Source organism: Bombina bombina, chromosome 2 (assembly GCF_027579735.1).
Source record: "Bombina bombina isolate aBomBom1 chromosome 2, aBomBom1.pri, whole genome shotgun sequence".
Lineage (NCBI taxonomy): Eukaryota > Metazoa > Chordata > Amphibia > Anura > Bombinatoridae > Bombina > Bombina bombina.
In genome coordinates this window covers 433,332,202-433,360,090 of record NC_069500.1, presented here as the reverse complement: position 1 = coordinate 433,360,090, position 27,889 = coordinate 433,332,202, and the positions used below count along the sequence as shown (strand labels likewise).

General features: G+C 42.4%; 1 protein-coding gene across 1 annotated transcript in view; it reads right to left on the bottom strand.

Annotated features, from left to right (window-relative positions):
* Positions 1-27,889, bottom strand: part of SPPL3 (signal peptide peptidase like 3) — a 467,604-nt gene that overhangs the window by 303,716 nt on the left and 135,999 nt on the right. The window contains exons 2-5 of the mRNA XM_053699799.1: positions 16,114-16,191; positions 15,815-15,903; positions 15,570-15,689; positions 15,416-15,494 (exon numbers count right to left, since the gene is read on the bottom strand). Of these exons, the coding sequence (XP_053555774.1) occupies positions 15,416-15,494; positions 15,570-15,689; positions 15,815-15,903; positions 16,114-16,191 (366 nt within the window). The remainder of the gene's footprint in view (positions 1-15,415; positions 15,495-15,569; positions 15,690-15,814; positions 15,904-16,113; positions 16,192-27,889) is intronic.

The following is a 27,889-nucleotide window of genomic DNA, read 5'->3' as shown; positions in this document are numbered from 1 at the left end:
CCATCTTAAGGGCCTTAATCCTATCTAAGATATCCTCTAAAGGAGTCTCAGTCTTAAGAGACTCTTCCAAAGCATCAAACCAGAAGGCTGCCGCAGTGGTAACTGGAACAATGCAGGCCGTTGGTTGCTAGAGGAAACCCGTATTGAATAAACATTTCTTCAGAAGACCCTCCAATTTCTTATCCATAGGGTCTTTAAAAAGCACAACTGTCTTCAATAGGAATAGTTTGTACGCTTCGCCAGGGGTAGATATAGCTCCTTCTGCCTTAGGGACCGATTGCCCACGAGTCCAGAACAGTGTCAGATATGGGATACATCTTCCTGAAACTTAGGAAGAGGGTGAGAACGAATACCCGGTCTGTCCCATTCCCTCTTAATAATCTCTGTGATTCTCTTAGGACCGGAAAAACAGTGTAGGCAGTACCTCTAAGTATTTGGTCCATCTTACACAATTTCTCTGTGTGGCACCACAATAGGGTCACAAGTCATCCAGAGTCGCTAAAACCTCCTGAAGTAACAGGCGGAGGTGTTCAAGCTAAAATTTAAAGGACATGGTGTCCCGAGTCTGTTTGAGGTAACGCACTTCCCGAATCGGAAAGTTCCCCCTCAGACAAAAAGTTCCCTGACCACCCCAAATCAGATCCCTGTGAGGGGTACATTGGAAATAGCTAATAAGGCATTAGAGGACTCAGTATTCACATTGACTTCTGTCCTACTGCGTTTACCCTGTAACACTTGGCAACTTAGATAATACCTCTGTAAGGGGTAGTTGACATAACTGCAGCCATATTCTGCATAGTAAAGGAATTAGACAGCGGTTGAAGGCGTCGCTTGGGTGGGGCGTTAGAGGTTGTGACTCTTGGGGATTAGCGGTATAACCCCGATTCTCCTCGAGCCTGGAGAAATCATCTTTAGAACACATTTTCTTTACAAAAAATTTGTGCTTTACATTGTAAGGGCCCACTCAGTACAAACGAGGGACACAAAGTTAGAGGGGGTTCCACAGTGCCATCTAAACACAAAGCCACGGAGGTCTCCTCCTCAGAGTCAGACATGTTAAACAGACTAGCAAAAACCATTAATTAGTCATTTCTTTAATTAAAAAAATCTTAGCTCTGAATTCAGTTATAAGTCAAAAGTTAATGCAGAAGAAAAATAAAAAATACTGTACGCACCTTTAAATTTCAAAAGAGCAACTATTTTCTGAACGTTCAAAAACGTATTTAAAGCAATAAAAATTATTTGGAAGTGTCCAAAAATCACTAACAGTATTGCATCCACTTGCTAGACCAATATGATAATGATTTTAACAATAAAAAACTATTATCTTATATTAGGCCCCTGCACCACGCCACAGCACTGCTGTGGCGCCTACCTGCCCCTAAATGTAACTGCCGCTGCTCGAGGAGCTTTTCAGGCCCTGTGGAAGTCCGGTAAACTAAGGCCTCACTAGAGATCAGGACTCTGTCGCCCTTGCAATCCGACTGAACTGCGCGTCTGAGCGAGCGAAACAGGCCCCGCCCACTGTGGGCGTTATGCAAGCTCGGTAAGACCCGCGTGGGTCATAACAAAAAATTTGTCATCTAACTGCTGCCGGTGTCTCTTTGCAGCTACATTAGGAGGTTATTCTAACCTACACATGAACTGTGGATTCTTTATCTGTACAGCGCTATTCTTGGAATAAACACTGTACTTTCTCATCTACCCGGAGCTCCTGTCTCTTCATTATGCAGCAAGTGTAACCTGATTCCCTTGCAGTGAGCACGTATACAGCAGGCTTTCCCCTGGTGGATTGCCTCCTCCCCCCTCTATTTTGGATAGGACGCCAACACGCACACCTGGCTGTGACGTGTAGGGCGGTGAACAGCAATCAACGTGCCGCACGCTACAGAAGAGGAAGCGACCGATATCCAGCTGACGGAGCTCAGTAAGTTCCCGGGCGCAACCAGCGACATAGTATCGCAAGGCAACAAGAAAAGAGTCTTGACGGTGAGAATTCCGATGGTGCCTTGTGCCCTGGGTCAAGAGTGAGAACGGATCAGCGCGGGGTCCCCAATGAGTGAATGCGGTAAGTCGGCTGCCTGAATCACCAATTTTCACTTGTTTGCTGTGTGTGGGTTTCATTGACATTTGACTCATAACAAAAAATAACATGTCCCTTAATTATAAGCCCTGTGCCTCATAAACACACTCTATATCGAGTGAAGCCCTGCACAACAATGTCAGATCCCTTCATAACATGACCGTATGTAAACCGCTACTCCCAGTTTCAAGCCCCTCTTAATCAGACACAAGTATAACCCATACTTTGGCAATAAAGAGAAAGGGATTCCAGGCACACCATTTCTTTTACACATAGTGTATACTGCTTACCACTCCCCATTAAAGGGGAAAATGTCAGCCTGTTCTGTGCATCAAGTCTCCCCAGAAACAAAAAAACTGAACATACCTCAAAGTTGCTTGCAGCAAACACTGTTCTCTACACTGAAGATTTTCTAACACTACCTTCAGCTGCTGTGGGAACCATCATGGATCTCAGAAAACGTTTGCTGAGATCATCAACATCAGGGCAGAAAGATTCCTCACCCCCCCTGAGAAAAATAGTACTCAATGGCACCATTTGAAAATAAAAAACTTCTTGATTGAAGAAACTAACACCTCACTTTACCTCTTCCTACTACTATACAGGCAAAGAGAATGACTGGAGGTGGAGGGAAGGGGCTATATATAGAGCTCTGCTGTGGTGCTCTTTGCCACTTCATGTTAGCAGGAGGATAAATCCTACAAGGATGAAATCCGTGGACTCGTCATATCTTGTAGAAGAAATATATCTTTCAAAAACGAAGCCTTTTCTTTAAAAGAAAGTCTTGAGGGGTCCGGACTCCTTATGCTGTCATTCGTGGGACTGAGCTGTGATACAGGAAACCATTTCAGAATGTGCATCTAGGAAAATAGATCAGGCAGTAGAGTAAAAGTGCACTTGTACTTCACTGTCTGAGCTATTTTCTGTGGTGCACTTTCTGAACTGTTTGCGTCCATAAATACTTTCTTTAAAAGAAGAGGCTTAATTTTTTTCTATGTAAACAGGCTTTATTTTCCCTGTGTAGGCAGCTGTGGCTGCTGCCATTAAAGCTGAGGCAAACCGGCAAATTCCTCCATAGCGCAGCCATAGGGAAAATTACAAAACAAATTAATACAACACACAGAGAAAACCCAGCACTCACTTACAAGCTCTCAGCTAAAATTTTAAAGCAAAAATGGAAAGGTTAGTCACCGCATCTGTCCAAAAGGAACAAGCTCAGGTACCACGTCAAGGTCCTTTCCAATACCTGAGTGAGTGCTGGGTTTTCTCTGTGTGTTGTATTAATTTGTTTTGTAATTTTCCCTATGGTTCTTGCACCCAGACCTGTCTGGGGTTAACTGCTTGTGGCTCTGGGGACAGCACAGCTTCCTGTGAGTGCCAGTGGCACCCAGGGCTGAGCATGTTGCAGGGTCATAGGATGTGTACCCGGTCCGGTATGAGAGTGCAGTTCCCTTCCGTGTTTTGTATATGTCTAGGGTGATTACATATTCCTGTGCACCCTTCCCTTGTTTTCAGTTTGTTTGGATTTGAAAGCTTGCATTGTGTGGCTGTTTTAGGGTCTCAGGTATTGAAAAGGACCTTGACGTGGTACCTGAGCTTGTCCCATTTGGCCAGATGCGGTGACTAACCTTTCCAATTCTGCTTTTAAATCTTAGCTGAGAGCTTGTGAGTGAGTGCTGGGTTTTCTCTGTGTGTTGTATTAATTTGTTTTGTAATTTTCTCTATGGTTCTTGCACCCAGACCTGTCTGGGGTTAACTGCTTGTGGCTCTGGGGACAGCACAGCTTCCTGTGAGTGCCAGTGGCACCCAGGGCTGAGCATGTTGCAGGGTCATAGGATGTGTACCCGGTCCGGTATGAGAGTGCAGTTCCCTTCCGTGTTTTGTATATGTCTAGGGTGATTACATATTCCTGTGCACCCTTCCCTTGTTTTCAGTTTGTTTGGATTTGAAAGCTTGCATTGTGTGGCTGTTTTAGGGTCTCAGGTATTGGAAAGGACCTTGACGTGGTACCTGAGCTTGTCCCATTTGGCCAGATGCGGTGACTAACCTTTCCAATTCTGCTTTTAAATCTTAGCTGAGAGCTTGTAAGTGAGTGCTGGGTTTTCTCTGTGTGATATATATATATATATATATATATATATACACTCCTGGAAAAACGGATGCACTCTCAGGTCTTTTGGTGAAGAAAAGTAAACAATCTTTAATGGAACGTTTTCAGGGACTTCCTCCCCATCATCAGCATACACATGAAGTGCAATAAACAAACATATATACAAATAAAGTGATTAAACAATGTCAAATACCTGCGTGAATTAGTGTGCTTTCAGTGAAGTGGCGCCAAACAGTGTGTGTGGAACGCATATCCTGCGTTCCACTGTGCAAACCGGAAGCAATTAAAGTGGTTATATTTCCGGTTGTTGCTATAAAGTATAATGAAATATAATAGAATAAAATAACTTAAATTGTGACATAAAACATAATAGTGTACATAGCTGTCCGTTATGTATATTGCTGCAAGATATATTTGTATCATTCTATATGCAGAGTGTGGGATATTACCCCTTTTGCACGTATGTGCCCGTGTAGTGCAAATTAATGTGCACATCTACTTATCCATCATGATCTTTTGGTGCTCGACCCTTATTTGTGTCTTACATCAATATCTCCTGATCGTGTCTAAGCTTTGTATGGGGACCACCGTTTGTTACCCAAGCTTAGACACTATCGGGAGATATTGATGTAAGACACAAATAAGGGTCGAGCACCAAAAGATCATGATGGATAAGTAGATGTGCACATTAATTCGCACTACACGGGCACATACGTGCAAAAGGGGTAATATCCCTGCATATAGAATGATACAAATATATCTTGCAGCAATATACATAACGGACAGCTATGTACACTATTATGTTTTATGTCACAATTTAAGTTATTTTATTCTATTATATTTCATTATACTTTATAGCAACAACCGGAAATATAACCACTTTAATTGCTTCCGGTTTGCACAGTGGAACGCAGGATATGCGTTCCACACACACTGTTTGGCATCACTTCACTGAAAGCACACTAATTCACACAGGTATTTGACATTGTTTAATCACTTTATTTGTATATATGTTTGTTTATTGCACTTCATGTTTATGCTGATGATGGGGAGGAAGTCCCTGAAAACGTTCCATTAAAGATTGTTTACTTTTCTTCACCAAAAGACCTGAGAGTGCATCCGTCTTTCCAGGAGTATTCATTGCATGCTTGCACTCAGGCAGATGTCCATAGGAGGGTAACACTGTACTTCGGACGGTATTTATTTTTATATATATATATATATATATATATATATATATATATATATATATATATATATATATATATATATATATATATATATATATATATATACACACACACATATACATACATTCATACACACACACACACACATATATACATATACACGCACACATATAATATTGCCAAAGCCTGGTTAAATGAGAGTTACAAATTTAAAAATCCCTAACTTATAACACTCCTACTGTGCCTGATAGCAGGCAACCCAGTCCTGTGCTGAAAACATATCAGCAGAGGACATAATATAGAAGTTAACTGTAGACCAAATGGGAGTCAATTGACAAGTCACTGCAACATCCTTGGGAGGATGTTGACTTAAATTTTCATGGGAAAGAAAAAACAGCTTAGTTATGGGGATAGTAACAGAATGAGACAAGTTACATACACCGCAATTTACTTTAAGAAAAATACTAATTTCAATGTTTTATTACTGGTCATTCATTTTATAAATAAGAAAATCCTCCTACTCCACTCTTTACAACAAATGTACCCTCTTAAAATGCTTCATTTGACATCTCGGAGGGGTGATCATGGTGTCAATGGATGTGAAAGGATTTTTACCCTGTAACACAAACCCCACCAAGGGAGTGCAATGCTATGCTGCGATAGGCAACATAGCACTACCATACAGCAGGTCTCTCTGTTGATAATGTTAACTGGCTAGGGTCCTGTGGAACCAAGGGTGAGTCACTGATGTGAATTGTAGTAGCTTTGGGGTTAAGAAACAATACTAATAGAGCTGCAACAACTAATCGGCATAATCGATAATAGTCGTCAACGAATTTCATAATTGATTAGTTGGTTTGCAATTAGCTTGTCTGTGCACAGCACCAGCTGGTTTACTCTAATGAGCTCCTGCACATGGTATTGTGTTTTATGGTTATGCCCTTAGACTAAAGGACATATACTTTTCACTTTCTCAGAACACTAGAAGTTTATTTTTAAGTTTACAACTACTCCTGTCTTATGTGCAACCCAGAAAAAAAAACACAATTTATGCTTACCTGATAAATTTATTTCTCTTGTGGTGTATCCAGTCCACGGATCATCCATTACTTGTGGGATATTCTCATTCCCAACAGGAAGTTGCAAGAGGACACCCACAGCAGAGCTGTAATATAGCTCCTCCCCTAACTGTCATAGCCAGTCATTCGACCGAAAACAAGCCGAGAAAGGAGGAGCCATAGGGTGCAGTGGTTACTGTAGTTTAAATTTAAAAATTACTTGCCTTAAAATGACAGGGCGGGCAGTGGACTGGATACACCACAAGAGAAATAAATTTATCAGGTAAGCATAAATTCTGTTTTCTCTTGTAAGGTGTATCCAGTCCACGGATCATCCATTACTTGTGGGATACCAATACCAAAGCTAAAGTACACGGATGAAGGGAGGGACAAGGCAGGAACTTAAATGGAAGGAACCACTGCCCGTAAAACCTCTCTCCCAAATATAGCCTCCGAAGAAGCAAAAGTATCAAATTTGTAAAATTTTGAAAAAATATGAAAAAATATGAAGCGAAGACCAAGTCGTCGCCTTGCAAATCTGATCAAAAGAAGCCTCATTTTTAAAGGCCCAAGTGGAAGCCACAGCTCTAGTGGAATGAGCTGTAATCCTTTCAGCAGGCTGCTGTCCAGCAGTCTCATAGGCTAAGCGGATTAAGCTTCTTAGTCAAAAAGAAAAAGAGGTTGCCGAAGCCTTTTGACCTCTCCTCTGTCCAGAGTAGACAACAAACGAAGCAGATGTTTGACGAAAATCTTTAGTAGCTTGTAAGTAAAACTTTAAAGCACGGACCACGTCCAGATTGTGTAACACAAGGATGGAACAACAATCTCTTGATTGATATTCTTGTTAGATACCACCTTAGGTAAGAACCCAGGTTTGGTACGCAGGACTACCTTATCCGTATGAAAAATCAGTTAAGGAGAATCACATTGTAAGGCAGATAGCTCAGAGACTCTACGAGCCGAGGAAATAGCTACCAAAAAATAACTTTCCAAGATAAAAGCTTGATATCTATGGAATGAAAAGGTTCAAACGGAACTCCTTGAAGAACCTTAAGAACCAAGTTTAAGCTCCATGGTAGAGCAACAGGTTTAAACACAGGCTTGATTCTAACTAAAGCCTGACAAAATGCCTGAACGTCTGGAACATCTGCCAGACGCTTAACTAGCTGACAATCCTTTTTCCAAACCTTCTTGGAGAAAAAATATCCTAGCAATCCTGACCTTACTCCATGAGTAACCCTTGGATTCACACCAATAAAGATATCTACGCCATACCTTATGGTAAATTTTCCTGGTGACAGGCTTTCGTGCCTGTCTTAAGGTATCAATAACTGACTCGGAGAAGCCACGCTTTGATAAAATCAAGCATTCAATCTCCAGGCAGTCAGCCTCAGAGAAATTAGATTTGGATGGTTGAAAGGACCCTGAAGTAGAAGGTCCTGTTTCAGAGGCAGAGACCATGGTGGAAAGGATGACATGTCCACTAGATCTGCATACCAGGTCCTGCGTGGCCACGCAGGTGCTATCAGAATCACCGATGCTCTCTCCTGCTTGATCTTGGCAATCAGTCGAGGGAGCAGAGGAAACGGTGGAAACACATAAGCCAGGTTGAAAGACCAGGGCGCTGCTAGAGCATCTATCAGTGTCGCCTTGGGATCCCTGGACCTGGATCCGTAACACGGAAGCTTGGCGTTCTGGCGAGACGCCATGAGATCCAGTTCTGGTTTGCCCCAACAATGAATCAGTTGTGCAAATACCTCCAGATGGAGTTCCCACTCTCCCGGATGAAAAGTCTGACGACTTAGAAAATCCGCCTCCCAGTGCTCTAGACCTGGGATATGGATAGCCGATAGGTGGCAAGAGTGAATCTCTGCCCAGCGAATTATTTTTGAAACTTCTAACATCTCTAGGGAACTTCTCGTTCTCCCTTGATGGTTGATGTAAGCTACAGTCGTGATGTTGTCCGACTGAAATCTGATGTACCTCAGAGTTGCTAACTGAAGCCAAGCCTGAAGAGCCTTGAATATCGCTCTTAGTTCCAGAATGTTTAATGGAAGGAGAGACTCCTCCTGAGTCCACGATCCCTGAGCCTTCAGGGAGTTCCAGACTGCACCCCAACCTAGAAGGCTGGCATCTGTCGTAACAATTGTCCAATCTGGCCTGCGAAAGGTCATACCTTTGGACAGATGGACCCGAGATAGCCACCAGAGAAGAGAATCCCTGGTCTCTTGGTCCAGATCCAGTTGAGGGGACAAATCTGTGTAATCCCCGTTCCACTGACTGAGCATGCATAGTTGCAGCGGTCTGAGATGTAAGCGTGCAAACGGCACTATGTCCATTGCCGCTACCATTAAGCCGATTACTTCCATACACTGAACCACTGAAGGGCGCGGAATGGAATGAAGAACCCGGCAGGAATTTAGAAGCTTTGATAACCTGGACTCCGTCAGGTGAATTTTCATTTCTACAGAATCTATCAGAGTCCCTAGAAAGGAAACTCTTGTGAGTGGGGATAGAGAACTCTTTTCCTCGTTCACTTTCCACCAATGCGACCACAGAAATGCCAGTACTACGTCCGTATGAGACTTGGCAATTTGGAAGTTTGACGCCTGTATCAGGATGTCGTCTAAATAAGGGGCTACTGCTATGCCCCGCGGCCTTAGGACCACCATAAGTGACCCTAGAACCTTTGTAAAGATTCTTGGGGCTGTAGCTAATCCCAAGGGAAGAGCTACAACTGGTAATGCCTGTCTTGAAAGGCAAACCTGAGAAACCGATGATGATCTTTGTGTATCGAATAAGAAGATAAGCATCCTTTAGATCTACTGTAGTCATATATTGACCCTCCTGGATCAGTGGTAGGAGGGTAGGAATAGTTTCCATCTTGAACGACGGAACTTTGAGGAATTTGTTTAAGATCTTTTGATTCAAAACTGGTCTGAAGGTTCCCTCTTTTTTGGGAACCACAAACAGATTTGAGTAAAAACCCTGTCCCTGTTCCTCCTTTGGAACTGGATGGATCACTCCCATAACTAGGAGGTCTCGTACACCGTGTAAGAATGCCTCTCTCTTTATCTGGTGTGCAGATAATTGTGAAAGGTGAAATTTCCCTTTTGGGGGGGACGCTTTGAAGTCCAAAAGATATCCCTGGGATATAATTTCCAACACCCAGGGATCCTGAACATCTCTTGCCCATGCCTGGGCAAAGAGTCAAAGTCTGCCCCCTACTAGATCCGTTCCCGGATAGGGGGCCGTTCCTTCATGCTGTCTTAGAGGCAGCAGCAGGCTTTTTTACCTGCTTACCTTTTTTCCAGGTCAGGTATGGTCTCCAGACCGTCTTGGATTGAGCTAAAGTTCCCTCTTATTTATTATTAGAGGAAGTTGATGCCGCACCTGCCTTGAAGTTTTGAAAGGCACGAAAAGACTGTTTGGCCCTAGATTTGGACCTGTCCTGAGGAAGGGCATGACCTTTTCCTCCAGTGATATCAGCAAAAATCTCCTTCAACCAGGCCCGAATAGGGTCTGCCCCCTGAAGGGAATGTTAAGTAGCTTAGATTTTGAAGTCACGTCAGCTGACCATGATTTAAGCCATAGCGCTCTGCGCGCCTGTATAGCAAAACCAGAATTCTTAGCCGTTAGTTTAGTCAAATGAACAATGGCATCAGAATAAAAGAATTGGCTAGCTTAAGTGCTCTAAGTTTGCCAAGTATGTCATCCAATGGAGTCGCTACCTGTAAAGCCTCTTCCAGAGACTCAAAATAGTACGCCGCAGCAGCAGTAACAGGGGCAATGCATGCAAGGGGCTGTAGGATAAAACCTTTTTGAATAAATATTTTCTTAAGGTAACCTCTAATTTTTTATTCATTGGATCTAAAAAAAAAAAAAACGTCCTCGACAGGGATAGTAGTACGCTTTACTAGAGTAGAAACTGCTCCCTCCACCTTAGGGACTGTCTGCCATAAGTCCCGTGTGATGGCATCTATTGGAAACATTTTTCTAAAAATAGGAGGGGAAGAGAATTCCTTATTAATTTCTGTAAACCTTTTAGGTATTTGGAAAAACATCAGTACACACCGGCACTGCAAAGTATTTATCCAGTCTACACAATTTCTCTGGCACTGCAATGGTATCACAGTCATTCAGAGAAGCTAAAACCTCCCTAAGCAACACGCGGAGGTGTTCAAGCTTAAATTTAAATGTAGAAATATTAGAATCAGGTATCTTTCCTGAGTCATTAACATCACCCACTGACTGAAGCTCTCTTTCCTCAGCTTCTGCATATTGTGAGGCAGTATCAGACATGGTTCTTAAAGCATCAGTATGCTCTGCATTTTGTCTCACCCCAGAGCTATCTCGCTTACCTCTAAGTTCAGGTAGTCTGGCTAATACCGCTGACAGTGTATTATCCATGACTGCCGCCATGTCTTGTAAAGTAAACGCTATGGGCACCCTAGATGTACTTGGCGCCATTTGAGCGCGAGTCCCTTAAGCGGGAGTCAAAGGGTCTGACACGTGGGGAAAGTTAGTCGGCATAACTTCCCCCTCGTCAGATTCCTCTGGTGATACATTTTTTAAAGACAGAAAATGATCTTTATTGCATAAAATGAAATCAGTACATTTGGTACACATTCTAAGAGGGGGTTCCACCATGGCTTTTAAACATAATAAACAAGGAGTTTCTTCTATGTCAGACATGTTTATACAGAATAGCAATGAGACTAGCAAGCTTGGAAAACACTTTAAATCAAGTTAACAAGCAAATATAAAAAACGGTACTGTGCCTTTAAGAGAAACAAATTGTCAGAATTTGAAAAACAGTGAAAAAATGCAGTAAATCAAATGAAATTTTTACAATGTATATAATAGGCTAACAGAGCATTGCACCCACTTGCAAATGGATGATTAACCCCTTAGCTCAAAAAACGGATCAAAAAAACGAAAACAGAATTTATGCTTACCTGATAAATTACTTTCTCCAACGGTGTGTCCGGTCCACGGCGTCATCCTTACTTGTGGGATATTCTCTTCCCCAACAGGAAATGGCAAAGAGTCCCAGCAAAGCTGGTCACATGATCCCTCCTAGGCTCCGCCCACCCCAGTCATTCGACCGACGGACAGGAGGAAATATATATAGGAGAAACCATATGATACCGTGGTGACTGTAGTTAGAGAAAATAATTCATCAGACCTGATTAAAAAACCAGGGCGGGCCGTGGACCGGACACACCGTTGGAGAAAGTAATTTATCAGCTAAGCATAAATTCTGTTTTCTCCAACATTGGTGTGTCCGGTCCACGGCGTCATCCTTACTTGTGGGAACCAATACCAAAGCTTTAGGACACGGATGAAGGGAGGGAGCAAATCAGGTCACCTAAATGGAAGGCACCACGGCTTGCAAAACCTTTCTCCCAAAAATAGCCTCCGAAGAAGCAAAAGTATCAAATTTGTAAAATTTGGCAAAAGTGTGCAGTGAAGACCAAGTCGCTGCCTTACATATCTGGTCAACAGAAGCCTCGTTCTTGAAGGCCCATGTGGAAGCCTCAGCCCTAGTGGAGTGAGCTGTGATTCTTTCAGGAGGCTGCCGTCCGGCAGTCTCATAAGCCAATCGGATAATGCTTTTAAGCCAAAAGGAAAGAGAGGTAGAAGTCGCTTTTTGACCTCTCCTTTTACCAGAATAAACAACAAACAAGGAAGATGTTTGTCTGAAATCTTTAGTAGCCTCTAAATAGAATTTTAGAGCACAGACTACGTCCAAATTGTGTAACAAACGTTCCTTCTTTGAAACTGGATTCGGACACAAAGAAGGTACAACTATCTCCTGGTTAATATTTTTGTTGGAAACAACTTTCGGAAGAAAACCAGGCTTAGTACGCAAAACCACCTTATCTGCATGGAACACCAGATAGGGCGGAGAACACTGCAGAGCAGATAACTCTGAAACTCTTCTAGCAGAAGAAATTGCAACCAAAAACAAAACTTTCCAAGATAATAACTTAATATCTACGGAATGTAAGGGTTCAAACGGAACCCCTTGAAGAACTGAAAAAACTAGATTTAGACTCCAGGGAGGAGTCAAAGGTCTGTAAACAGGCTTGATCCTAACCAGAGCCTGAACAAATGCTTGAACATCTGGCACAGCCGCCAGTCTTTTGTGAAGTAAAACAGATAAAGCAGAGATCTGTCCCTTCAGAGAACTTGCAGATAATCCTTTCTCCAAACCTTCTTGTAGAAAGGATAGAATCTTAGGAATTTTTATCTTGTTCCATGGGAATCCTTTAGATTCACACCAACAGATATATTTTTTCCATATTTTATGGTAAATTTTTCTAGTTACAGGCTTTCTAGCCTGAATCAGAGTATCTATTACAGAATCTGAAAACCCACGCTTTGATAAAATCAAGCGTTCAATCTCCAAGCTGTCAGTTGGAGGGAAACCAGATTCGGATGTTCGAATGGACCCTGAACAAGAAGGTCCTGTCTCAAAGGTAGCTTCCATGGTGGAGCCGATGACATATTCACCAGGTCTGCATACCAAGTCCTGCGTGGCCACGCAGGAGCTATCAAGATCACCGAGGTCCTCTCCTGATTGATCCTGGCTACCATCCTAGGGATGAGAGGAAACGGTGGGAATACATAAGCTAGGTTGATTTAAACACCAAAAAACTCTTAACCATCTCCGTGGAGATGTTGCCTGTGCAACGGCAAAGAGAATGACTGGGGTGGGCGGAGCCTAGGAGGGATCATGTGACCAGCTTTGCTGGGACTCTTTGCCATTTCCTGTTGGGAAGAGAATATCCCACAAGTAAGGATGACGCCGTGGACCGGACACACCAATGTTGGAGAAATAGACGTTTTTTAACAGTCACAACCAACTGCCACAGCAAGCTGTGGCCCTACCTTCCCCAATAAACGACTTTGGAAAGCCTTTGGGCCCTTTAGAGATGTCCTATAGCATACAGAGGGCCTTTGAGGGATGCTGGATGTCACAGTTTGTAATTTTAACTGCACCAACTTTAACTTTTATACTACAACAGTGGAAATTGTTTCTAGTCAAAATTTAAGCCAGCCATGTGGAAAAAACTAGGCCCCAATAAAGTTTTATCACCAAAGTATATATAAAAACGATTAAACATGCCAGCAAACGTTTTATATTGCAATATCATAAGGGTATTACCCCTGGGAGTAAGCATACCAGTCGTTATTAAATCACTGTATTCAGGCTTAACTTACATTAATACGGTATCAGCAGCATTTTCTAGTGTTTTCCATCTCTAGAAAAAATTATAACTGCACATACCTGATAGCAGAATGAACTGCACGCCATTCTCTCGCTGAAGTTACCTCATCTGTGTAATCCCCTCAGACATATGTGAGAACAGCAATGGATCTTAGTTACAACCTGCTAAGATCATAGAAACCTCAGGCAGATTCTTCTTCTATTTACTGCCTGAGATAAAATAGCACAACTCCGGTACTATTTAAAAATAACTAACTTTTGATTGAAGAAAATAAACTAGCTATATTTAACCACTCTCTCCTACAACGTCCTTGCTTGTTGAGAGTTGCAAGAGAATGACTGGCTATGACAGTTAGGGGAGGAGCTATATTACAGCTCTGCTGTGGGTGTCCTCTTGCAACGTCCTGTTGGGAATGAGAATATCCCACAAATAATGGATGATCCGTGGACTGGATACACCTTACAAGAGAAATAGGTGTCATTTAGATTGTTTATGTTAAATCAGGTGATTTGGGACTATGCTTTGCATGATATAGTGCAGAGCTTGTTATTTACACCATGCCCTAGATTGATGGCATTTGTTATATGAATTGATGTCATTATCTGTTTACACAATTTTAGTGGATCACTTGATATTGCTGATTATGTGTACTCTATAGATAAATGTGTAAGGCTGTTTCCTGTTACTGATATATAGTCTTTAGCCCTTTTGCCTTTGTTTTTTTTATATTTTTTAATTAATTGTAATATGTACCAAATTCAACCTCTGTAAGTATATGTTATTTTAAGAGGGGGCTAGATATTTTTCCCCCTAACCTTATAGCTGGTTGTTTACCATTGCATATAGATATTCAAGATATTTTTATGTCAGAATGAAGTCCAGGCTTACTTTATTAGGAGGCCCCTTGCATTGGTGGAGAGCTAACACAAAGATAAATAGCCCACCTTGGTGAAATTGGCAAAAACCCTACATATGCATCTCAGGCACCTCAACACCATCTGAGTGCCTCTACTCTGCTGCAGGCAAAATAGCTGCAAAAGAGAGCCAGTCTCAGCCAGGAGCATGTGGACAATTTTGCATTTCAATGCAAAATTTCTGAAAGAGTGAATAACAGAATATTATAAACAGTGGTAGTCTACCTCTTACTAGTTCTACCTCTCTTCAAAAAGTTTGTGGTTTTGCTTAATTATAAAAATTTGTTCTGCTGCTTAAAAAATTGAACCAACAGTTATGTTAATGTAAAGATGTAAAGTTTTAGTCTGAAGTTTATATTTATAACACTCAGTATGCGGATTTTACTTTAAATATAGGATTTTTTTTTTTATCCAATTAGTCGATTAATCGAAAAAATAATCGGCCGATTAATCGATTATGAAAATAATCGTTAGTTGCAGCCCTACATACTAATCTGGTATCTATGTCCCTAGCAGATATGTAGGTGTTTTATTTTACCCATATTTTGTTTCTATTTGCTCAAAAGGCTGCAGCAAATCTGGAACAAGATGAAAATTTTCTCAACAAAAACAAAAAAACACGACAACATTGTATTGTCTGGACACATATTGTTATGGAAGAAAACCTTTTGTATTTTATATTCGTTAAGTCAATCATTGTACATTGAGGCACACATACAGGAGTACATAAGAAAAACAAAACAAACAAAAAAAGTACCAGTTCTGCAACAAAATTAACCAAATGTTTTACTTTCTATGGATTATTAAGTTGTTCATACTCACTTGTTCTGAGTAGAGCAGGGTCGTGTTAAATACTGACACATGGGGAGGAGGAGGAATGCAAATGCTATTGTTGCAAGTACTGGAAGACAGAAAACAAACAGAATTAAATAAAATTCCTACAGGTACATAATCAGCTGAATAGGGTGATGCTCACCTGCAGTGCAAATAGTAAAGACAACCTGAACGGAGTCAAAAAAGAAAAACATCACTAAGAGCGAAACTGAAGCTCCGATGGGGAGGAACAAAGCCTGAGTGGAGTCAATAGTCTGGATACCTGAGAAACAAGAGTGTTCTCATTAGGCTTGAATAAGCTTTAATTCAATATGAACACACACTCATTGTGTGACATGACACTATATTGCAGCCCTCATCTAATCACAGGTAATGACCATTCCTTACTATTATTGGTGCTGTTTCCACTAAATGTTCCAGGCGAGCTACTACCATCCTTCTCCTTGTCTTGATTTTCAAAGTCCATATTGAGAGACCTAATGCAATCAGACAGGAATTACTCCATAAATCAACATAATATAAGCACAACATTCTACAAGTAACAAGCAAAAAAAGTAAATGGTTGCATCATACATAACCGATTTGTTTCTCCAAGATAATAGGCAGGCACATATGTTAATGTCATATATATCTATATAAATCTTACACAAAGAAGAAAATAACATGTATCTATAGATCACACTTACCTGAAGCTGCCATAGACTATGAGAAGAATTGAAATTAGGAACGTAGAGACTTGACTGGAGTCCACCAAGGAATACGCCCTGTGGAGATAGGAGAAGAGGTTATGTTATGTATGTTATGAGCGTATACTAGACAAGCACAAAAACTAAAGGTATAGTAAAGTCCTTTCATGTCATAGATAGAGAATGCAATTTTAAACAACTTTCCAATTTACTTCTACAATCAAATTTGCTTGGTCTTCTTAGAATCCGTTGTTTAAAAGTAAACCTAGGAAGGCTCAAAGAAGTTCAGGAGCGTGCACGTGTATTTAGCATTTTACGGCAGCAGTGTTTGCAACAATGATCGCAGCAATGTTATAAAAGTTGAAAACACTGCTGCAATATAATACTAAAGACACAAGCATGCTCTATGAGCCCACCTTGGTTTACTCTTTAACCAAGGATAGCAAGGGGAGAAAGCAAATTTGATAATAGAAGTAAATTAAAAAGTTGTTTAAAACTGGGTGCTCTACAGACCATGTAAGTTTACTTAACTATCTCTTTAACAGACATAGTAGGTTATCTCAAGCCTCTCTAATATTTTAAAAATCAGCTTTATATAGGACAAATAACTGGTACATAATTAATTTAAACTTCCTTCTTTATATTGCTAATATAATGGAGTTCGACTCTTCAGCACAAATTAACCCGTTAAAGGGTCATTAAACACTGAGATGGTAATATAAAATGATAAATTGTGTGTATATATATATATATATATATATATATATAAACTCTGCAATATACTTTCATTATTTATTTTGTCCCCTTTTCCTGTAATTCCATTCTGGAATTCTGAGCTTTTCAGTTCCTGTTAGAAATGGAAGTGCAGAACACTGTTATATTCCACACAGCCATTGGCTGCACACTTTAGTGACCTTTTTTAACTGTCCCTAATTGCCACAGCAGAGAAGGTAACCTAAGTTACAATATGGCAGCTCCCATTGTTTTATATACATTAAAAGTTTATTTTGTCAATAAACAGCTAAAGAAACTTTAAAAACACATCAACATCTTATTCTCAGACTAATCTTTTCTTTGAATGCATCATTCTATCTAGCATTTATTTAGTGTTTAATGTCCCTTTAAGACATATGGATGTAGGTACTAGGTCACAGGGTACTTTGCCTAGCGTACACTGTTGATGTTGACCATATGCTGCGGTCCATACTGACAGCTAAGACCGCAGCCAGAGGCAGAAGGCATCTCTCTTCATATGGTATGGGAACGCTGATTGGGAGGGAAGGCAGGAGTTAAATGGGGTGGGGTAGTGGAAGTGACCCTATGCTACAGAGTGGGGGGATAGGACGCTGCACAACATAAAAAGGGTGAGGGAGGGGGGCCTCTCAGTGCTAATCTGTTTGGGGAGGGGGAATGCTACGCTACAGGAAAAAAGTTATTTAAAAAAACAAAAAACTGCAAACTAGGTACTGGCAGACAGCTGCCAGTAACCAAGTTTATGGCATCTAGGGAGGGGCAGGGGGTTAATATCCCAAAATTGCATAGTGGCAGACTCTGCCAATACCTAAGATGGTGGTGACCAACCAGTGAGGGAGGAAAAAAGAGCTGTTTGAGGGATAAGGAAGGGATCAGGTGGTGGGAGGTGTCAAGTGGTAGGGTAATCTCTACACTACAGTTAAAATTACCCTTACAAGCTACCTAATTAACCCCTTCACTTCTGGGAATCTAAGAAGTGTGGTGCACAGCTGAACTTCTTAGCCTTCTAAATGCCAAAACAATGGCAAAGCCATGCATGTCTGCTGTTTCTGAACAAAGGGGATCCCAGCAAAGCTTTTACATCTATGTGCGTCATTATTGCACAAGCGGTATGTAAATCTTTTAAGAGAGAATCCCAAAGTTTCAGAAAAAGTTAACTTTTTTTTTTTTTTTTTTTAAATGACTGCATTTGATGGTAAAAACAGAATTTATGCTTACCTGATAAATTACTTTCTCCAACGATGTGTCCGGTCCACGGTGTCATCCATTACTTGTGGGATATTCTCCTCCCCCACAGGGAAAGGCAAGGAGAGCACACAGCAAGAGCTGTCCATATAGTCCCTCCAAGGCTCCGCCCCCCCAGTCACTCGACCGACGGTTAGGAGAAAAAAAGGAGAAACTATAGTGTGCCGTGGTGACTGTAGTGTATAGAGAAAGAAATTCTTCAAACCTGATTAAAAAACCAGGGCGGGCCGTGGACCGGACACACCGTTGGAGAAAGTAATTTATCAGGTAAGCATAAATTCTGTTTTCTCCAACATTGGTGTGTCCGGTCCACGGTGTCATCCATTACTTGTGGGAACCAATACCAAAGCTTTAGGACAAGGATGAAGGGAGGGAGCAAATCAGGTTACCTAAACAGAAGGCACCACGGCTTGCAAAACCTTTCTCCCAAAAATAGCCTCCGAAGAAGCAAAAGTATCAAATTTGTAGAATTTGGACAAAGTGTGCAGAGAAGACCAGGTCGCTGCCTTACATATCTGATCAACAGAAGCCTCGTTCTTGAAGGCCCATGTGGAAGCCACAGCCCTAGTAGAGTGAGCTGTGATTCGTTCAGGAGGCTGCCGTCCGGCAGTCTCGTAAGCCAATCGTATGATGCTTTTCAGCCAAAAGGAAAGAGAGGTAGCAGTAGCTTTTTTGACCTCTCCTCTTGCCAGAATAAACTACAAACAGAGAAGACGTTTGTCTGAAATCCTTTGTTGCTTCTAAATAGAACTTTAAAGCATGGACTACATCTAAATTGTGTAACAAGCGTTCCTTCTTTGAAACTGGATTCGGACACAAAGAAGGCACAACTATTTCCTGGTTAATATTCTTGTTGGAACAACCTTTGGAAGGAAACCAGGTTTAGTACGCAAAACAACCTTATCTGAATGGAACACCAGATAGGGCGGATTACACTGCAGAGCAGATAATTCAGAAACTCTTCTAGCAGAAGAATAGCAACCAAAAACAGAACTTTCCAAGATAACAACTTGATATCTATGGAATGTAAGGGTTCAAACGGAACCCCTTGAAGAACTGAAAGAACCAAATTTAGACTCCAGGGAGGAGTCAAGGGTCTGTAAACAGGCTTGATCCTGACCAAAGCCTGAACAAAAGCTTGAACATCTGGCACAGCTGCCAGTCGTTTGTGTAACAAGACAGATAAAGCCGAAATCTGTCCTTTTAGAGAACTCGCTGATAATCCCTTATCCAAACCTTCTTGGAGAAAGGAAAGGATCCTAGGAATTTTAATCTTACTCCATGAGAATCCCTTGGATTCACACCAACAGATATATCTTTTCCATATTTTATGGTAATCTTTCTAGTCACAGGTTTTCTGGCTTGTACCAGAGTATCTATCACAGAATCCGAAAACCCACGCTTAGACAAAATCAAGCGTTCAATTTCCAAGCAGTCAGCTGGAGAGAAACTAGATTTGGATGTTCGAATGGACCTTGTACTAGAAGATCCTGTCTCAAAGGTAGCTTCCATGGTGGAGCCGATGACATATTCACCAGGTCTGCATACCAAGTCCTGCGTGTCCACGCAGGAGCTATGAAAATCACTGAGTCCTTCTCCTGTTTGATCCTGGCTACCAGCCTGGGAATGAGAAGGAACGGTGGAAACGCATAAGCTAGGTTGAAAGTCCAAGGCGCCACTAATGCATCCACTAGAGTCGCCTTGGGATCCCTGGATCTGGACCCGTAGCAAGGAACCTTGAAGTTCTGATGAGACGCCATCAGATCCATGTCTGGAATGCCCCATAATTGGGTCAACTGGGCAAACACCTCCGGGTGGAGTTCCCACTCCCCCGGATGAAAGGTCTGACGACTCAGATAATCCGCCTCCCAGTTTTCCACTCCTGGGATGTGGATCGCAGACAGGTGGTAGGAGTGATCCTCCGCCCATTTGATGATCTTGGTCACCTCTCTCATCGCCAGGGAACTCCTTGTTCCCCCCTGATGGTTGAAGTAAGCAACAGTCGTCATGTTGTCTGATTGGAATCTTCTGAATCTGGCCTTTGCTAGTTGAGGCCAAGCCCGGAGAGCATTGAATATCGCTCTCAGTTCCAGGATGTTTATCGGGAGAAGAGACTCTTCCCGAGACCATAGACCCTGAGCTTTCAGGGAATCCCAGACCGCGCCCCAGCCTAATAGACTGGCGTCGGTCGTGACAATGACCCACTCTGGTCTGCGGAAGCTCATTCCCTGGGACAGGTGATCCTGAGTCAACCACCAACGGAGTGAGTCTCTGGTCTTCTGATCTACTTGAATCACTAGAGACAAGTCTGTATAGTCCCCATTCCACTGTTTGAGTTGTAATGGTCTTAGATGAATTCGCGCAAAAGGAACTATGTCCATTGCTGCAACCATCAACCCTACTACTTCCATGCACTGAGCTATGGAAGGCCGTAGAACAGAGTGAAGAACTTGACAAGCGTTTAGAAGCTTTGACTCTCTGACATCTGTCAGGAAAATCTTCATTTCTAAAGAATCTATTATTGTTCCCAAGAAAGGGACTCTTGTTGACGGAGACGGGGAACTTTTTTCTATGTTCACCTACCACCCGTGAGATCTGAGAAAGGCTAGAACAATGTCTGTGTGAGCCTTTGTCTTTGAAAGAGACGACGCTTGAATTAGGATGTCGTCCAAGTAAGGTGCCACTGCAATGCCCCTGGTTCTTAGAACCGCTAGAAGGGACCCAAGCACCTTTGTGAAAATCCTTGGAGCAGTGGCTAGTCCGGATGGGAGAGCCACAATAGGTAATGTTTGTCCAGAAAGGCGAACCTTAGCAACTGATGATGATCTTTGTGGATAGGAATATGCAGATACGCATCCTTTAGATCCACGGTAGTCATAAATTGACCCTCCTGGATTGTAGGTAAAATCGTTCAAATAGTTTCCATTTTGAACGATGGCACTCTGAGAAATTTGTTTATAATTTTTAAATCCAGAATTGGTCTGAAAGTTCCCTCTTTTTTTTTTTGGGAACTACAAACAGATTTGAGTAAAACCCCTGACCTTGTTCCACAGTTGGAACTGGGAGTATCACTCCCATCTTTAACAGGTCTTCTACACAATGTAAGAATGCCTGTCTCTTTACTTGGTTTGAAGATAAGCGAGACATGTGGAACCTTCCCCTTGGGGGTAGTTCCTTGAATTCTAGAAGATAACCCCGAGAGACTATTTCTAGTGCCCAGGGATCCTGAACATCTCTTGCCCAAGCCTGAGCAAAGAGAGAGAGTCTGCCCCCTACTAGATCCGGTTCTGGATCGGGGGCTACCTCTTCATGCTGTCTTGGTAGCAGCAGCAGGTTTCTTGGCCTGTTTACCCTTGTTCCAGCCTTGCATTGATTTCCAAGCTGGTTTAGTCTGGGAAGCGTTACCCTCTTGTCTAGAGGCTGCCGAGTTGGAAGCCGGTCCGTTCCTGAAATTGCGAAAGGAACGAAAATTGGACTTATTCTTAGCCTTGAAAGGTTTATCTTGTGGGAGGGCATGGCCCTTTCCCCCAGTGATGACTGAAATAATCTCTTTCAATTCTGGCCCAAAAGGGGTCTTACCTTTGAAAGGGGTATTAAGCAATTTTGTCTTGGAAGATACATCCGCCGACCAAGACTTTAGCCAGAGCGCTCTGCGCGCCACAATTGTAAACCCTGAATTTTTTGCCGCTAACCTCGCTAACTGCAAAGCGGCGTCTAAAATAAAGGAATTAGCTAACTTAAGTGCGTAAATTCTGTCCATGACTTCCTCATACGGAGTCTCCCTACTGAGCGACTTTTCCAGTTCCTCGAACCAGAACCACGCCTCTGTAGTGACAGGAATAATGCACGAAATAGGTTGAAGGAGGTAACCTTGCTGTACAAAAATCTTTTTAAGCAAACCTTCCAATTTTTTATCCATAGGATCTTTGAAAGCATAATTGTCCTCAATAGGAATGGTTGTGCGCTTGGCTAGAGTAGAAAACTCCCCCTCGACCTTAGGGACTGTTTGCCATGTGTCCTTCCTGGAGTCGACCATAGGGAACAATTTCTTAAATATAGGAGGAGGGACAAAAGGTATGCCTGGCTTCTCCCACTCCTTATTCACTATGTCCGCCACCCGTTTAGGTATCGGAAAAGCATCAGGGTGCACCGGGACCTCAAGGAACTGTCCATCTTGCACAATTTTTCTGGGTTGACCAGATTGTCACAATCATCCAGAGTAGATAGCACCTCCTTAAGTAATGCGCAGAGATGCTCTAATTTAAATTTAAATGTCACAACATCAGGTTCTGCCTGCTGAGAAATTCCTGTATCAGAAATTTCCCCATCTGACAAACCCTCCCTCACTGCCACTTCAGATTGGTGTGAGGGTATGACAGAAAAATTATCATCAGCGCCCTCCTGCTCTACAGTGTTTAAAACAGAGCAATCGCGCTTTCTCTGAAATGCTGGCATTTTGGATAAAAACATAATTTATGCTTACCTGATAAATTTATTTCTCTTGTAGTGTATCCAGTCCACGGATCATCCATTACTTATGGGATATTAACGCCTCCCCAACATGAAGTGCAAGAGGATTCACCCAGCAGAGCTGCTATATAGCTCCTCCCCTAACTGCCATTACCAGTCATTCGACCGAAAACATGCAGAGAAAGGAAAACCATAGGGTGCAGTGGTGACTGTAGTTTAATGGAAAAATTACCTGCCTTAAAGTGACAGGGCGGGCCGTGGACTGGATACACTACAAGAGAAATAAATTTATCAGGTAAGCATAAATTATGTTTTGTCTTGTAAGGTGTATCCAGTCCACGGATCATCCATTACTTATGGGATACCAATACCAAAGCTAAAGTACACGGATGACGGGAGGGACAGGCAGGCTCTTTATACGGAAGGAACCACTGCCTGAAGAACCTTTCTCCCAAAAACAGCCTCCGAAGAAGCAAAAGTGTCAAATTTGTAAAATTTGGAAAAAGTATGAAGAGAAGACCAAGTTGCAGCCTTGCAAATCTGTTCAACAGAAGCCTCATTCTTAAAGGTCCAAGTGGAAGCCACAGCTCTAGTAGAATGTGCTGTAATTCTTTCAGGAGGCTGCTGTCCAGCAGTCTCATAGGCTAACCGTATTATGCTACGAAGCCAAAAGGAGAGAGAGGTAGCCGAAGCTTTTTGACCTCTCCTCTGACCAGAATAAACGACAAACAGGGAAGACGTTTGTCGAAAATCCTTAGTTGCCTGTAGATAAAATTTCAGGGCACGGACTACATCTAGATTGTGTAGCAGACGTTCCTTTTTCGAAGAAGGATTAGGACACAAAGATGGAACCACAATCTCTTGATTGATATTCCTGTTAGTGACCACCTTAGGTAGGAACCCAGGTTTAGTACGCAGAACTACCTTGTCTGAATGAAAAATCAGATAAGGAGAATCACAATGTAAGGCAGATAACTCAGACTCTTCGAGCAGAGGAAATCGCCATTAAAAACAGAACTTTCCAAGATAACAACTTGATATCAATGGAATGAAGGGGTTCAAACGGAACCCCCTGTAAAACATTAAGAACTAAGTTCAAACTCCATGGTGGAGCAACAGTTTTAAACACAGGCTTGATCCTAGCTAAAGCCTGACAAAAAGCTTGAACGTCCGGAACTTCTGACAGACGTTTGTGTAAAAGAATGGACAGAGCTGAAATCTGTCCCTTTAAGGAACTAGCGGATAAACCCTTTTCTAAACCTTCTTGTAGAAAAGACAATATCCTCGGAATCCTAACCTTACTCCATGAGTAACTCTTGGATTCGCACCAATATAAGTATTTGCGCCATATCTTATGGTAAATCTTTCTGGTAACAGGCTTCCTAGCCTGTATTAAGGTATCAATAACTGACTCAGAAAAACCATCTTTGATAAAATCAAGCGTTCAATTTCCAAGCAGTCAGCTTCAGAGAAATTAGATTTTGATGTTTGAAGGGACCCTGGATCAGAAGGTCCTGTTTCAGAGGTAGCGACCAAGGTGGACAGGATGACATGTCCACTAGATCTGCATACCAAGTCCTGCGTGGCCATGCAGGCGCTATTAGAATCACTGATGCTCTCTCCTGTTTGATTCTGGCAATCAATCGAGGAAGCATCGGGAAGGGTGGAAACACATAAGCCATCCCGAAGGTCCAAGGTGCTGTCAAAGCATCTATCAGAACCGCTCCCGGATCCCTGGATCTGGACCCGTAACGAGGAAGCTTGGCGTTCTGTCGAGACGCCATGAGATCTATCTCTGGTTTGCCCCAACGTCGAAGTATTTGGACAAAGACCTCCGGATGAAGTTCCCACTCCCCCGGATGAAAAGTCTGACGACTTAAGAAATCCGCCTCCCAGTTCTCCACTCCCGGGATGTGGATTGCTGACAGGTGGCAAGAGTGAGACTCTGCCCAGCGAATTATCTTTGATACTTCCATCATTGCTAGGGAGCTTCTTGTCCCTCCCTGATGGTTGATGTAAGCTACAGTCGTGATGTTGTCCGACTGAAACCTGATGAACCCCCGAGTTGTTAACTGGGGCCAAGCCAGAAGGGCATTGATAACTGCTCTCAATTCCAGAATGTTTATTGGTAGGAGACTCTCCTCCTGATTCCATTGTCCCTGAGCCTTCAGAGAATTCCAGACAGCGCCCCAACCTAGTAGGCTGGCGTCTGTTGTTACAATTGTCCAGTCCGGCCTGCTGAATGGCATCCCCCTGGACAGATGTGGCCGAGAAAGCCACCATAGAAGAGAATTTCTGGTCTCTTGATCCAGATTCAGAGTAGGGGACAAGTCTGAGTAATCCCCATTCCACTGACTTAGCATGCACAATTGCAGCGGTCTGAGATGTAGGCGTGCAAAGGGTACTATGTCCATTGCTGCTACCATTAAGCCGATCACCTCCATGCATTGAGCTACTGACGGGTGTTGAATGGAATGAAGGACACGGCATGCATTTTGAAGCTTTGTTAACCTGTCTTCTGTCAGGTAAATCTTCATTTCTACAGAATCTATAAGAGTCCCCAAGAAGGGAACTCTTGTGAGTGGAAAGAGAGAACTCTTCTTTTCGTTCACCTTCCATCCATGCGACCTTAGAAATGCCAGTACTAACTCTGTATGAGACTTGGCAGTTTGAAAGCTTGAAGCTTGTATCAGAATGTCGTCTAGGTACGGAGCTACCGCAATTCCTCGCGGTCTTAGTACCGCCAGAAGAGCACCCAGAACCTTTGTGAAGATTCTCGGAGCCGTAGCCAATCCGAATGGAAGAGCTACAAACTGGTAATGCCTGTCTAGAAAGGCAAACCTTAGATACCGGTAATGATCTTTGTGAATCGGTATGTGAAGGTAAGCATCCTTTAAATCCACTGTGGTCATGTACTGACCCTTTTGGATCATGGGTAAAATTGTCCGAATAGTTTCCATTTTGAACGATGGAACTCTTAGGAATTTGTTTAGGATCTTTAAATCCAAGATTGGCCTGAAAGTTCCCTCTTTTTTGGGAACCACAGATTTGAGTAAAACCCTTGTCCTTGTTCCGACCGCGGAACCGGATGGATCACTCCCATTAATAAAAGATCTTGTACGCAGCGTAGAAACGCCTCTTTCTTTATTTGGTTTGTTGACAACCTTGACAGATGAAATCTCCCTCTTGGGGGAGAGAATTTGAAGTCTAGAAGGTATCCCTGAGATATGATCTCTAACGCCCAGGGATCCTGGACATCTCTTGCCCAAGCCTGGGCGAAGAGAGAAAGTCTGCCCCCCACTAGATCCGTTCCCGGATCGGGGGCCCTCGATTCATGCCGTCTTAGGGGCAGCAGCAGGTTTCCTGGCCTGCTTGCCCTTGTTCCAGGACTGGTTAGGTCTCCAGCCTTGTCTGTAGCGAGCAACAGCTCCTTCCTGTTTTGGTGCAGAGGGAGTTGATGCTGCTCCTGCTTTGAAATTACGAAAGGAACGAAAATTAGACTGTCTAGCCTTAGGTTTGGCTCTGTCTTGAGGCAGGGCATGGCCTTTACCTCCTGTAATGTCAGCGATAATTTCTTTCAACCCGGGCCCGAATAAGGTCTGCCCTTTGAAAGGTATATTAAGCAATTTAGATTTAGAAGTAACGTCAGCTGACCAGGATTTTAGCCACAGTGCTCTGCGTGCCTGAATGGCGAATCCGGAATTCTTAGCCGTAAGTTTAGTTAAATGTACTACGGCATCTGAAATAAATGAGTTAGCTAACTTAAGGGCTTTAAGCTTGTGTGTAATCTCATCTAATGGAGCTGATTCAAGTGTCTCTTCCAGAGACTCAAACCAAAATGCTGCTGCAGCCGTGACAGGCGCAATGCATGCAAGAGGTTGCAATATAAAACCTTGTTGAACAAACATTTTCTTAAGGTAACCCTCTAACTTTTTATCCATTGGATCTGAAAAGGCACAGCTATCCTCCACCGGGATAGTGGTACGCTTAGCTAAAGTAGAAACTGCTCCCTCCACCTTAGGGACCGTTTGCCATAAGTCCCGTGTGGTGGCGTCTATTGGAAACATCTTTCTAAATATCGGAGGGGGTGAGAACGGCACACCGGGTCTATCCCACTCCTTAGTAACAATTTCAGTAAGTCTCTTAGGTATAGGAAAAACGTCAGTACTCGACGGTACCGCAAAATATTTATCCAACCTACACATTTTCTCTGGTATTGCAACTGTGTTACAATCATTCAGAGCCGCTAACACCTCCCCTAGTAATACACGGAGGTTTTCCAGCTTAAATTTAAAATTTGAAATATCTGAATCCAGTTTGTTTGGATCAGAACCGTCACCCGCAGAATGAAGCTCTCCGTCCTCATGTTCTGCAAATTGTGACGCAGTGTCTGACATGGCCCTAATATTATCAGCGCACTCTGTTCTCACCCCAGAGTGATCACGCTTACCTCTTAGTTCTGGTAATTTAGCCAAAACTTCAGTCATAACAGTAGCCATATCCTGTAATGTGATTTGTAATGGCCGCCCAGATGTACTCGGCGCTACAATATCACGCACCTCCCGAGCGGGAGATGCAGGTACTGACACGTGAGGCGAGTTAGTCGGCATAACTCTCCCCTCGTTGTTTGGTGAAATATGTTCAATTTGTACAGATTGACTTTTATTTAAAGTAGCATCAATACAGTTAGTACATAAATTTCTATTGGGCTCCACTTTGGCTTTAGCACATATAGCACAGATATCTTCCTCTGAATCAGACATGTTTAACACACTAGCAAATAAACTAGCAACTTGGAAATACTTTTCAAGTAATTTACTATAATATGAAAACGTACTGTGCCTATAAGAAGCACAGAAAAAGTTATGACAGTTGAAAATTAATAAACTGAAAAGTTATAGCATCAAATCTTTGTAAAAAAACACAATTTTAGCAAAGGATTGCTCCCATTAGCAAAGGATAACTAACCCTGATAGCAGAAAAAAAAAAAAAAAAAAAAATACAGAAATAAACGTTTTTTTATCACAGTCAACTACAATCTCACAGCTCTGCTGTGAGTGATTACCTCCCTCAAAACAAGTTTTGAAGACCCCTGAGTTCTGTAGAGATGAACCGGATCATGCAGGGAAGACAATAAACTTCTGACTGAATTTTTAGATGCGTAGCAAAAGCGCCAAAAAAGGCCCCTCTCCCTCACACATAACAGTGAGAGAGATCAGTAAACTGTCATAAATTAAATAAAACGACTGCCAAGTGGAAAAAAATAGTGCCCAAAACATTTTTTCACCCAGTACCTCAGAAAATTAAA